Source organism: Ochotona princeps, chromosome 15 (assembly GCF_030435755.1).
Source record: "Ochotona princeps isolate mOchPri1 chromosome 15, mOchPri1.hap1, whole genome shotgun sequence".
Classification (NCBI taxonomy): domain Eukaryota; kingdom Metazoa; phylum Chordata; class Mammalia; order Lagomorpha; family Ochotonidae; genus Ochotona; species Ochotona princeps.
Window position 1 is genome coordinate 8,226,311 of NC_080846.1, and position 13,996 is coordinate 8,240,306.

General features: G+C 55.0%; 1 protein-coding gene across 1 annotated transcript; it reads right to left on the reverse strand.

The window, feature by feature from the left end:
* Nucleotides 1-711: 711 nt before the first annotated feature.
* On the reverse strand, nt 712-7,214 carry HMOX1 (heme oxygenase 1). The gene is made up of 5 exons (XM_004589556.2): nt 7,064-7,214; nt 5,974-6,094; nt 3,466-3,957; nt 2,377-2,476; nt 712-1,065 (listed from the first exon to the last, which is right to left on the reverse strand). The coding sequence occupies exons 1-5, from the start codon at nt 7,084-7,086 to the stop codon at nt 929-931; spliced, it is 873 nt and encodes a 290-aa protein (XP_004589613.2). The 5' UTR covers nt 7,087-7,214; the 3' UTR covers nt 712-928.
* Nucleotides 7,215-13,996: the final 6,782 nt, after the last annotated feature.

Sequence of the window (13,996 nt, forward strand, 5' to 3'; positions counted from 1 at the left end):
ACCATGGGGGGGCGGTGGCGTTTGGTGTGACTCTCATTGGCTTTTCCAGGCAGTAAAGCAGCTGTGGCCAGCTATGGTATAGATGATAACCCAGGAGAGGCTTGATAGAGTAACCTCAAAGTGAGCAGAGTGGTGGGGATCTGAACTTGGGGTCTCCCTGCAGGCCCTGAGTCCTCCTTCAGCATCCACATGTGTCACCCCCATTTCAGCTCCGCAGGGCAGGCCCTTGTTCAGTGAAGGGAGGCTTGCACCCAGCAGAGGCGGACACAATTTGCCGCCCACCCACTGCCTGAAGTTCACCTCCCACTCTTTAAGACATTCTTGAGTCAAGTGTATTTCAACCTCAAACCAACACCTCCACCCCCAGGCAGTGTGAAACCAGCAAGGAAAATGCCAGTCCCCAAAGGGCAACAACCGTAAGAAACACCCACACGTTACCATCAGCCAAAGTGGTTTATTATTTATACAAAAGTTAGAGACCTGTTAATCACTACCCCCCCCCCAAATGATTGCCCCAACCCCGATATAAAAAATACACACACACACAACAAAATACCACAGCTCAGGGTGAGCCAGGAACAAAAAAAAAAAAAAAAAAAAAAGGCTCCAAGAAAAATGAGACAAGAACACCAGACACGGCATCTTCATGGCGATTCGAAAGTGGCCGTGGCCTGCGGGGAAGGCGGTCACGGTCACACTGCTGAGGGGCACTGGAAGAGTGAGGGCAGCTGCCAGCGCTACCTGCCCTCTTCTGGCTCTGCTGCAGGAACTTGATTTGCAAGCTGGTAGGAGGGCCCCCATCCCATGTGCTGTGGGGAGGGGACAAAGCCATCCTCCTTTGCAGAGACAGGGCTGGGGACCCTGAAGCCTCCCAATTGTTCTCAGAAAAGTAAGGAGTTCCTGGCCCGCGCGGCCAGCACGCTGGCATTCACATGGCATAGAGTCCTACAGCGACCGTGGCCACCAGAAAGCTGAGAGTCAGGACCCATCGCAGCAGGGGCGGAGCCTGGGAAAGGCTGCAGCGGAGCTGGGACTTCCCACTGGGAGGCTCTGTGAGGGCAGAGTCTGGAAGAGAGAGGAGTAGGATCAGCCACAGGTGCGTAGGGGTGGGGCAGTGTCTGAGGTCACACCAGCAGGTGTCCCGGGCCACAGCCCGAATGCCTTGAGAGACAGGGAGCTCACTACTTATCCAAACTGTTTATTCAGATTGAGCCAAGCCACCACATGGCATGTCATTGAGACCTCTGCCTGCTGCTAGGAAGGCCTCCCTTAGGCATCACTGGGTGACTAAGTCTGGGCTATGAACCTTCATCTCAGACCCACCCCTTATTTTTCTTAAATGGGGGGTGTCTAAGGTCAAAGCTCAAACTGGGTGCGCCCCCTGTGGTTCAGATTCAGCCGTGCAGCCCGAGAGGGCAGGGGGTGTGCCAGTCCCTGAGGCCCATGGTGAGGACTCCTGGGTAGGAGGGAGCAGGCTGCCCTCTTATTACCCTGGGTACCAAGACTGAACTGTAGAAGGGGGCTTCCTGGGAGGAAGTGGGGACACAGACAGGCTGACACACCCCACAGGGTCACATGTTTGCGGCTCAGACTAAAGGTTCTTTCGGACGCATTTGCACAACACTTTCCAACTTCTATGTCCCAGAACCCTCCTATACTTAAAAACGGCCCAGCATGTAAAAGAGCCGAAGTGTGCAACTGCGGCCTTTGGAAAACTGCAATATTCTTCGTGAAAAAGAATAGTTACGGGCCAAACAAACATACAAACAAAAAATGGTGCAGCAGCCTGGGTCCAATGTGTGGCCCAATGGTTAAGTTGCTGCCTGTGATGCCAACATCCTGCTCAGAGCACAGGTTCAAGTCCCAGCTGCTCCACTTCCGATCCAGCTACCTGCTAATGTGCCTGGGAAAAACAGCAGAGGATGGGCCAAGTGCTTGTCACCCACATGGGAGACCCAGAAGGAATTCTGGGTTCCTGGCTTTGGCCTGGGCTATGCCCAGCTGTTGTAGCCATTTAGGAAACAAAAGATCTTTTCGTCTCTCTGTCACGCTGCCTTTCAAATAAATAAAATCTTTGGGGGAAAAAAAAAGTCTAAATCTTAAGGAGTGGAAAGAAACAAAGTAATGAGAGAGGGGGGTGTACCATGACCTCATAGGGTTTTCAAACTTGGGACAAAAAACTAGAACAAGTGGAACCTGCTTTGATTTCCAAGGTGGAGAAACTGAGAGGGAAGTCACCCACTGCAGACTGGCCCCTGGCCCTTCCTTTGGCCTGCACCCTGCTTCTCAGAGGACAGTGCTCATGGGGACAGATGCCAAGGCCGAGTTTCCTCCAGCAGGAGCCCAGAGGAGCCACCGCTCTCGGGAAGCCCTCACCTTGTGGCCTGCTGCCGGCCCGCTGGCGGAGCCCTGGTGCCTGCGAGGGGCTCTGGTCCTTGGCGCTCTGCTTCAGCAGCTCCTGCAACTCCTCAAAGAGCTGAAAGAAAGACAACAGGGCTGTCTCAGTGGCACGCTAGAAGGCAGGATCAGAAGTCTAGTTGTAAAATATTTTGGAAATCACAAAATGGCAAGAAAACATTTCACCTAGCCAGAGAGCTCTCGCGGGCCCTGGGTGGTGCCTGTCTAATACTCCTCTCACCCCGTGCTCTGCCAGCAGTAGCACCTGTCCACCCAGGCCCTGAGTCTGTGTCCCCATGCGCAGTGCTATGACACAGTGTGAGTGCTCCACCCAGTGACTCAGTGCCTGCCTCCCCCTGCACTTTTGGTCACACTGCCGTGGAGGACAGAGTGGATGTGGAGGAGAATGAAAGAAGGGACTCCATAACAGGGGAGGGACCACTCCCCTCTGTCCCAGAGGGCACGAGCTGGAAGCCCTCACCCCGTGGTGTGTCCTGGTGTGGGATGTGCAAAGATGAACCTGTCAGGCTGGGTTGAGTCTGGAGAGGGCAGAGGCCATCCCTCTGGCACTTGTACCCCTTGCAGTGCCAGCTGCCACACACAGGTGTACACACCTTCCAGGCAGTCACCGACTGTAGTCACAGGGTGGCACTCCTGGGGATTCTAGTGCCCTCTCTAGTCACAGGAGCTGACACTGCAGGGCGCGCCCTTGGCCAGGAACCACTGCAGGCACTAGTCTAATAAACTCACCTCACCTTCCCCGTGATTATAAGGTGAAGGTGCTATTATTATCCCAATTCTACAGATGGGAACATTGAGATCCAGGGAGGCTATGGGCTCGCCCATCAGTCAACCAGCAAGTGGCAGAACTGGACTCCTGGGTAGAGGAAGCAGGCTGCCCTCCTATTACCCTGGGTACCAAGACTGAAACATAGAAGGGGGCTTCCTGGGAGGAAGTGGGGACACAGACAGGCTGACACACCCCACAAGGTCACATGTTTGTGGCTCAGACTAAAGGTTCCCATCCCTGCCTTCAGCCATGACCCAGGGTGCCCTGCCAAGCCTCACCTGAATATTCAGCAGGAATGCGGTCTTGGCCTCTTCCACCACCCTCTGCCTGACTCCGGGGGTCATCTCCAAGGAGTTCATGCGGGAGCGGTAGAGCTGCTTGAACTTGGTGGCACTGGCGATGTGGGGGAAGGTGAAGAAGGCCACACCCTCACCAGAGGTGGGCAGGTCCAAGGCCTTCTGGGCAATCTTCTTGAGGACTTGGCCCCCGGACAGGTCGCCCAGGTAGCGGGTGTAGGCGTGGGCCACCAGCAGCTCCGGCTCGGTGCGCCCGACCTGCTGCAGCCTTCTCACGTAGCGCTGCGTGGCAGGTGTGTATGGGATGGTCTCCTGCCAACGGGGCCCATACCAGAAGGCCATGTCCAGCTCCAGGGCGGCCTTGCGATGCAGCTCCTCCGGGAAGTAGAGCGGGGTATAGACCGGGTTCTCCTTGTTGTGCTCAATCTCCTCCTCCAGGGCCACGTAGATGTGGTATAGCGAGGCCATCACCAACTACAACAGAGCAGGGCAGGTCAGGCCACCAGCCGGGCAGGGCAGCCCCTCTCTGCCCACCCTGTCCTCACCCACCCACCCACACGCACCCAAAGCACAGCCTGCATACTTTCTATTTCAGAACACACAGCCCAGTCTAACCCTCAGAATGGTTGCTATATCTTATCCTATGGGAAAGCAGAGTTGGAGAGGACCTGAGAAATGAAGGCTGTGTGGCTGCTAGGAAACCCCAGCTGGGGTCAGCCTGCAGGCAGGGAGCGCCTGAACAAAGGTGCTCAAAGACTGGCTGGACACTGCTGGTCTGCGACCTCCGAGTGCCCACCTATAGGGGCAGCTCTCCTTCTGGAGGTCCATGGGAGAATCCCAGCACCTCTGTGTGCTGGCCCTGCCATCCGAGCACCCAGGAGCTCACTCCCATCACTCAGGGGTTCTCTTGTTAGAATGTGGAGCAGGACGAAGTGAAGATGTCCCCTGGGTTATTTCTGAGCTTTCCAGCAAGACACATGTGGCTCTAACCTCAGCAGCACCAAGTCCTCGGCTGTGTGAGGTGAGCTAGCTGTCTGCCCTCCCTGGTCTCAGCCCCTTACCCCAGGAGCGGGCAGTCTCTCTGGACTTAGTCACCTCAGCCATGAGCAGGCCCTGGGTTCTCCCCCAGATCTTGGTACCCACTTTGGACTCTTGACTTGAAGGCAAGATCCAGAGTCTACAATGGCAGGAGAGGGACATTCCAGTGGCCACCTCTCCACCCTCGCTGCCCTGGCCATTTTTACAGTAGCTGGGTGAATGTCATCTTTTTTTGAGAGTTGGGGAGGAAGAAGAGCCCAGAGGCCCCAGTAGCCCTAAAACAGTAAGCTTGGGGTACAGCTGCAGTTTGGGGCACACAACTCCCATACAGGAGTTGCCAACTCAAGTCCCAGCAATACCAGCTTCTTGTTCATGTGCCTAGAGGGGTAGCTATTAAGCTGAGGACCAGGGTTCCTGCCACCCACATGGGACACCTAGATGGAGTTCCAGGTCTCCACCTGTTCAGCCATTTGGGGAGTGAAATCTTTCAAACACATCATCTTCCAAATGAGAAAATGAACAATACACCTGCCCTCGCTGAAACACATGGCAGGTTGGAAGAAGGCACAAACAAGGGCCAGACAGCGAAGGGGCCAGGAGTGTGGGGCCCTGGCTCCCCACCCTCACCCTCTGCTCACCCCAAGTCAAGCCCTTCCCGCCACTGCTGGGAAGGCCGGCACTCCCTGGCCTTGCCAAGGGCATTCCCCTATTTGCATGAATTTCACAAGAGTGCCAGGAAAAAGCAGAATCAGGGTCCAGCATGGGGCGGGCACCTGCTTAAGGCCAGCCTGCTGTTGTAATCCCCATGCACAGATGAGGAAAAGATGTGGTGGGTACAGGGAGGTTAGACAAGGCCACCCCTAGACCAGGGATAAGAAATGGTCCTGCCAGGGCCCGGCGGCGTGGCCTAGCGGCTAAAGTTCTCTCCTTGAACGCATTGGGATCCCATATGGGCGCCGGTTCTAATCCCGGCAGCTCCACTTCCCATCCAGCTCTCTGCTTGTGGCCTGGGAAAGCAGTCGAGGACGGCCCAATGCTTTGGGACCCTGCACCTGTGTGGGAGACCCGGAAGAGGTTCCTGGTTCCCAGCATCGGATCGGCGCGCACCGGCCTGTTGCGGCTCACTTGGGGAGTGAATCATCGGATGGAAGATCTTCCTCTCTGTCTCTCCTCCTCTCTGTATATCTGACTTTGTAATAAACTGAATAAATCCTAAAAAAAAAAAAAAAGAAAGAAAAAAAAAGAAATGGTCCTGCCAGGGCCCGAATCCGTACTGCTTCCTGCCTTCAGGGGCAAATGGGGGTTGAGACAGGAGTACACGCTCAGAATGTAGCCCACCCTCATCCTTTTCCACTCACTTCCAGGCTATGGGTCCCATTCCTCCCCTACACACACACACACTCACACATGCACCTGCCCCATACTCCCACACCCCCCACCCCGGACACATACCTTAAAGCCCTCCGCAGTCACCTGGCCCTTCTGAAAGTTCTTCATGAACTCGGCATTCTCCGCCTGGGTGTGCACCTCCTTGGTGGCCTCCTTCAGAGCCTCTGACAAATCCTGGGGCATGCTGCAGAGGCACAAGAGGGATGGGGAGAGTGAGCCAAAGTGAGTGGGCGGGGCTTCGCCCAGTACCCAGCCTGAGTGGGCAGGCTCCTCCGGCTTTACCAAGCTCCGTCTGTGGCCCCAAGTCCACCTTCCCAGCGTGACAGAGGCCATATCTCCACCCGCTGGGAGCTGCCGCCCCCTGAAAACCTCAAGCGTGCAAAAACCACACACTACAGTCCCCAGGGTGGAGGGTGGAAGTTCTGTTCCCCGCCTCTCGTGGTGTAGGACAGCAGAGCACACAGCGTGGCCAGCTGGGGCTCTCACAGGAGACACCGTGACATCTCTCACTGGCTTCCCATTCAGCAACCACCTCATTCATTTTGAGGCAGTCTTGGATGCTAACCTCACCACCCCTTCAAGAGAATGCTCTGCCTCCGGAGCGTTTAGGTGAAAAAAAAATTGACACACACTGCATTTTCCTTGAAGGAAAAGCCCCTGTCTGTATGTACCCCTTCCCACTGCTTACACACAGTTAGTTCTTAGGGGAAGGAGGCAATCCAGCCTGCAGGTTCCATTCCCAACTCCGACACCTGCTGCCTGGACCAGCGAGCATGTGCTGGTCCCTCACCAGGGACTCCACAATCAGAGTGATGTCCTGCTTAGGTCCCACCTCCAAGTACGCCTCAAAAGTTGGTCCCAAAACGTCAAATAAAAAGAATGATAAAGCTGGCACCCTCATATGTTGGATCTCACCAGAGACACTCCCATCGGGTCACACACACACACACACACACACACACAGGCTCCGCGGGGTGTCTGCCCACCAGCACAGGCAGAACACGGACCCAGCCCCCTTGACCGCCCAGCCCCGGGCCCTGGCCGCCGGGCTGTAACCCACAGAGGGGTCCGGGGAGGACTAGACGAGACGGGAAGCGCGTCCGTCAGGGCCCCAGCGCAGGCCCCAAGCCGAGTCCCCGGCGCCCTCACTTGCCTGTCGGGCTGCGTGCGCTCCATCGCCGACTCTTGTCGTCTCACTGGCTCACTCAGAGCAGGCAGGGACCGTGCGCGCTCCTGGAAGCGGCGACCGACTGGGGTGCCAAGCCGGGCTGCGCCGCGCCTTTATAGGCCGGGCGGCGGGTCACGTGGCGCGGGCGCTCGGTGGACGCCCCCTCCCCGGCCCGAGGTTGCGACACCGCGGGGGCCAGCAGGGGAGAGATCATATGACCCGGGGGAAACAAAGGGCGGCCAGCGGGACGTTAGGGGGAAAAAAAAAAAAAGAAAAAAGTTTCAGGAAATCAGGGCGGTAAGTGGGCTCCGGGTGCATCCCGCTGTCCCGCCCAGTGGTGGGATTTGGCATATTTTAGCAATCTCGAAGCTTCTAAGAGCAAGCAGCTGCTCGGAGAAGAGGGGGCACTGCCCAACCCCAGTCCCTCCGCAGGTGGGGGCCCGCGCCTTCCCAGCCCTCCCTGGCATTCTGCCTGCTCCCACACCAGATCTGTTCCCTGTGCACCCACCCGCCGACTGTCCCACGCTGGTCCCTTTAACCATCCCGTGGGGTCCGCTGTGCCCATGTTACAGACAGGGGTATAATTGGTCAAATGCCTACAACAGCCAAAGCTGGGCTGGACTGAAAGCAAGAGCCTGGAACTCTGTCTGGAGCTCCACGGAGGTGGCAGAAGGAGGGAATCCATCACTTCGTAGCAGGGAGCTGGATTGGAAGTGGAGCAGCCGGGTCGCGAACCACCGCTCCCATGGGATGCTGGCATTGCAGGGGGCAGCTTCACCTGGTACACCACAGCACCAGGGCCAGCATTGTGGCATAAGGAGTTAAGCCGCCCCCTGAAATGCCAGTCTCCCCTATAGGGCGTCAGCCTTCCAGTCTCAGAAGCATAAGCCAGCCCAAGTCCTGGCTTCCTGCACCCATATGGGAGACACGCATGAAACTCACTTTAGCTAGGCCCAGCTTCGGGCACTGCGGCTGTCTGAGGCATGACAGAAGATCATCTCCCTTGTGCTCTCGGTAGCTCTGTTTTTTGAACAAGTAAAATAAATCTCCCCCCTTCCCCCCCTTTTTTGTATGCTGAATTTTTGGAGAGTTGAGGGCTTGGGGGAAAGTGGATAAAACAACTGCCTCCAATCTCCTTTTCCTTCTGGTATCTGGGGAAAGTGGAGAGAGGAAGAGGGCCACTCCCAGCAACCCAACTGCCTCAGTACCCAGGAATGGGGGAAGGCCACCCCGTGCCATCCCAGGGTCCCCGATGTGGAGCGTGCTCCGAGGATACTGCGTAAATGGTTTGATAATTCCGAGGGGCTGTTGATTTCGTCTTTATTTTTCATGGTATGGTTCTATCAGCTCAGGGATTTCTCTTTCCACCCTCCCTATTCTTCCACCACACACACTGATTTCCCCTATACTGAAATAAAATAAATCTTCAGAAAGAAGACAGTAAAAGAAAACGGACGCGAGGCTGCTGAGACAGAGGGGATGTGTGAGTCTGAGCTCGGGCAGGCTTGGTGTGAGGCCTCTGCCCTTCTTCAACCTGCAGCTGTATGCCATCTCCCAGAATGCAACAGGGGCGAGACGCTTGGGGTCACACCCGCCGCAGCCTGAAGGTACTTTGAAAGCTGCCTTGGAAAGGGTCGGTGTGCTGAGAGAGGCAAAGCAGAGGGGGCCTGCTGTCTGTTGTGTTCTGTTGGTGCGGAGCCTGGAACAGTGCCTAGCAGGTGGCAGTGAACACTGAACATGAGCATGCATGAGTGGATGCAACACGGTCCTTTGAAAACTGTTGGGCGGCTGACAAGGGTCAGGACGAGACTGCATAGGAGTGCAATCCTAGCCAGCATTTACTGCGCACTCGCCATACACAGAGGCTGTAAGTGCACACCCCCCATAACACGGACCACCACCCTGCCACCGATGGACAGTCCTCGTCTCTGCTTGTCCCTGTAAGCGCTGAGGCACAGAGAGACTAAGTCCTTTGCCTATGCCACACAGCTAGTGATGGCTGAGTCATGTGTACAAATTGTAGCACGTGGAAGTCTGACCCCATGCTGTTAGCCACCAATGTCCAGCCCTCACAGAGGGTCCAAGGAAGAAGCAACAAACGCCTGACACCTGCAGAGCTGGCACCTGTAGACTCAGATGCAGGAGATCGGACCCCTTCTTACTTAACATGGAGATGAGCTTGTCTGGGCTTTGCCTCTGCTGCAGAGCTAGCCTCGGGCCACCCATGACTCCCTATCCATGCTGGCTTCCTGGGAACCCAGGACCCGGCTGGAACAGATGCCACATCTGGAGACCACCAGGGCGGAGACCCCGTAGCATTGCCTCCGCTCCAGGGTGGAGCCTGGGACGCCTCTCCATGCTGACTTGGCATCCTGGCTGCCCCTTTCCGCACTTGTCTTTCTCCTCTCTGTAAACCTGACTTTCCAGTAAAAAAGTAAATAAGTCTGGAACCTAGGCTTGGCCAACTAGGAGGAGCCAGCTCTATATCCATGCTGGAGATTAAAATAATAATAACAACACAATAGGGACAGGAGTGGATGTTGGCAGGGCACTGCTGTGTGCCCAGGATCCCAGTGGAGAGAGGCTGGGAAGTAGAGAAAGAGGCCCAGCAAGGGAACAGCCCCCTGCGAGGCCCGGGCCCTTAGAACCTGCTCCTTGTGTGTGTTACATACGTCTGTGTGTGTTTTAAAGAGGAGTAGGTTAAGCCTCCACCTGCAGTGCCAGCATCCCAATTAGGCGCCAGTTTGAGGTTCAAGTCCCACCTGTTCCATTTCTAATCCAGCTCCCTGCTAATACTCCTGGGAAAGCAGCAGCAGCAGCAGATGGTCCCAATGCTGGGGCCACTGCACCCTGTGGGAGACCCGGAAGAAGCTCCTGACTCCTGACTCCATCTGTTGGGGGCATATGGGAGAGTAACCTGCCTTTTAAATTAAAAAATTAATTAAAAAAAAAGAAAGAAAAGAGAAACCACCAAGACTTCCAGAAAAACAAGAGCAAGAAGAATAGCCAGACAAAAGAACATTCAAGAATAACTTCCAAGTTTCTGATTTGGGAGCTTGGGGAAGAAGCCAGCAGCTCTGTTTAGTACGTGTTGTTTTTGAAATGTTTGGAACAGGGCTTGGCAAACAGTGTATAGAGACTTAGATATAAAAAGAAGAAGCCTCTACCTTGTTCTAGACGTTTCTCTTCCTCCTGCCTGCTGAGAAAGCTGCTTTTTCACAGACCTGAGGGAGCAACCGTGACTCAGCAGAATCTGCTTCCGTTTGTCTCCGAGTCCCCCCTCCCAAGCATGACACAGCAGAAACGCAGCTGCGCTGGGAGGGGAGGACCAGGAATGTGGAAATCACTACTCAGCATTCCGCCGGCGCCGCTGGGGAAGCAGAAGTGGTTTGGGCAGCGGGGAGGGGTCTGGGCTGACAGAGCGAAAAACAAAGACAAACCCCAGCCGAGGCTGCCTGCCCCCGCCCGTGGGGGACTTCACCAGAGGGGGTTCTCAAGCTAGGAGCCTTAGGAAGGACAGGGGTAGGGGTGGGGGGAGATGGAGAGACCCCATCTCATTATATCCTCAAGCAGGGACCGTACCAGAAGGGCAGGTTCACAGAGGCGTCCTGGCTGCGCCCACACCCTACAAAGTCACAGAGGTGACCTGCCATCTGAATGGATCACAGCCCTGCCCAGCCAGGTGTAGGAGCCCAACTGGGAAGACCATTTCTATGCCCCCACAAAAAGCACAGGCTGGATTGCAGAGAGCTGAGCCCTTCTGTGCCATACACTCCACTGGGGGTGGCTGGGGATGCCTGCCACCCGCACCACACCCGAGGGACTGGCGATCTCTGTAACACACCTCCCCAGTGCAGAAAGGTGAGCTGTTCCACAGGGAAGGCCAGCCGCTGAGTTTGGTCCCTGATCCCTGGGGGCTGTCTCCCAGAAGGCAGCAGACAGAACAGGGGGCAGAGGAGCTTGGTGCAGTGGTTAACGCGCTGCTTGGGACGCCTTTATAGCTGGTGGGTTCAAGTCCCAGCTCCTCACCTGATAGCAACTTCCTGCTAACGTACGCCCTGGTGGTGGCGGGGGGTTGGGGGGGGGCAGCAGGGTTGGCTCAAGCACTTGGGCCCCAGCCACCCACCTGGGAAACCTAGACTAAACCCTTGGCTTCATCCTAGCTCGTCTCTAGCTGTGTAGGCACTTGAGGAGTGAACTAGCCAATAGGAGATCTCTCTCTGTCTGTCTATGAAAAATAGGAAAGGGGCCCAGCGGTGTGGCCTAGCGGCTTAAGTCCTCGCCTTGAAAGCACCGGGATCCCATATGGGCTCCGGTTCTAATCCCGGCAGCTCCACTTCCCATCCAGCTCCTTGCTTGTGGCCTGGGAAAGCAGTCGAGGACGGCCCAATGCGTTGGGACACTGCACCCACGTGGGAGACCTGGAGGAGGTTCCTGGCTCCTGGCATCGGATCAGCGCACATCGACCCTTTGCGGCTCACTTGGGGAGTAAATCATCAGGCAGAAGATCTTCCTCTCTGTCTCTCCTCCTCTCTCTGTATATCTGATTTTGCAATAAAAATAAATCTTTAAAAAAAAAAGAAAAATAGGAAAGAACGGAGGAAGAAAAAAAAAAAAAGCAGATGGGAACAGGCCCTGGCACAACATCTGTCCATTTCTTTTTTTGAAAGATATATTTAAAAGAGAGAGGGAGGGAGGGAGGGAGGAAGGAAGAGAGAGAACTCTTCCATCTACAGTTTACTCCCCAAATGATCACAACAACCGCAGCTGGTCCGGGCCATAGCCAGGAGTGAGAAACTAAGCCAATGTCTCCCCAGTGGGGGGCAGGGACCTAAGTGCTTGGACCAGCACCCACTGCCTCCCAGGCACATGGGGAAGCTGGATTGGAAGTACAGAGTAGCTGGGACTTGAGCTCACATTCTGATCATGGATTTATGTGTCTCAGTAGTTTAACCAGGTACATCACAAGGCCCCTCCAGCAGTGGTATTTATGTCAAACTTCGTCCGTCAGCACATATCCAGTGCCCAGGGCCGTGCTGCCAGCCAAAGCGGCAGGCTCATTTTCTGAAAGTGCAAACTTCTGGCTCAGTCTTGCAGGTATGGAGCCTGGTTGCAACCCCAGCAGCTATTTCCACCTGGCTCGGTCTGCACAATCAGCCACAAAAAGGAGTGCAATTGGACTTGGCAGCGTGGCCTATTGGCTAAAGTCCTCCTCTTGCATGTGCTGGGATCCCATACGGGCACCAGTTTGTGTCTCAGCTGCTCTGATTCCCATCCAGCTCCCTGCTTGTGGCCTGGGACAGCAGTGAGGATTACCCAAAGCCTTGGGACCCTACACCCATGTGGGAGACCCGGAGGAGGCTCCTGGCTCCTGGCTTTGGATCAGCTCAGCTCTGGAAGTTGTGGTCATTTGAGGATATTGAATCAGCAGATGGAAGATCTTTCTCCCTGTGTCTCCTTCTGTCTGCAAATCTGACTTTCCAATTAAATAAATAAATAAATCTTAAAAAAAAAAAGCAGTGCAATCAAACACAGGCTGGGTGATGTGTCACCGGTGCTTGCCTGAGCCCCTCAGCTGCTGCTTCCTCCTGTGAGCGGAGGAGAGCTAACACCAGAGACCTGCTGACTCAGGGGACATGGCAAAGACTGACTTAGTGTACTCTCCATGGGCAGTGTGGACCAGGGCCTGGCACGGAGGAGGCACACGGCCAGCATTAGCTGTAGTGTTTGCTCAGAGATATGCCGTTCCCCTTGTGTGATTCAGCTAGAGCCTTTTCTTCCATCTAGAAATTTCTGGAGGGTTCTGTACTGAGGTGGAGCTCACTAACATCTGACAAAGCTTTCTCTTAATCACGTTTGTTGCTGTTGTTCTTTTTCATTTTGTGAGTTTGGGTTTTATTTATTTTTTAAAAAGATTTATTTATTTCTATTGAAAGGCAGATTTACAGAGAGGAGAGACAGAAAGAACTTCCATCTGCTGGTTCACTCCCCAAGTGGCCACAAATGGCCAGAGCTGAGCTGATCCAAAGCCAGGAGCCAGGAACTTCCTCCGGTTCTCCCATGGGGGTGCAGGTTCCCAAGGCTTTGGGCCGTCCTAGACTGCTTTCCCAGGCCACAAGCAGGGAGCTGGATGGGAAGTGGAGCTGCTGGAATTAGAGTCAGTGGCCATATGGGATCCCAGTGCGTGCAAGGCAAGGACTTCAGCTGCCAGGCTACCGCGCCAGGCCCATGTTTGGGTTTAAAGACGTGTTTATTTGAAAGAGAGAGCACACTTGCATTTATGAGGTGCAGGGCAGGTGTCTCCACAGAGACCAAGTCGCCTGAGAGTTTATAGTACCTTCATAAAATTTCACGTGGAGCTAAATTTGTCTTCATGATGAACCCAGATGGACCCAGCAAAGGAGCATTTGGTTGATTAGTAGGACAGAATGGCACACGGGGTCGGGGCTTGTGGCTTGCAGGCGCGTCCAGCTCAGCGGATCCTACGCTAGCTGCGTAGCCCAACACAGAGTGCCCGACTTGACGCCTGGCTCTGGTTTTGGGCTCTGCCGGCGCAGACCCTGGCAGGCAGCAATGATGGCTCAAGCGGGTGGGTCCCTGCCACCCATGTGGGTGGGAAGCTAGGATTTTCTGTTGCACTTAAGAATTAGACTGACATAAAACAGATTAACAGGAAAAAAAAAATCCATGCACAGTATTCCTCATAAGGACATGAAAATCCAAAGAAAGATTGCAGTCCCCGCAGGGGTTGGCCCAAGGGCATTAAATTGCAGCGTATTTTGAAGTGCTGTGTTCTGACCTCTGCCTGTAAGTCTGAGATCTGAAGTTCCAGCACCCTGCGCCAAACGGTCCCAGGTCTTTGCAACAAAGACTTTCAAAGAGGGAAGCGGAAGAGAGGGAGGCTTACGGGAAGTGGGG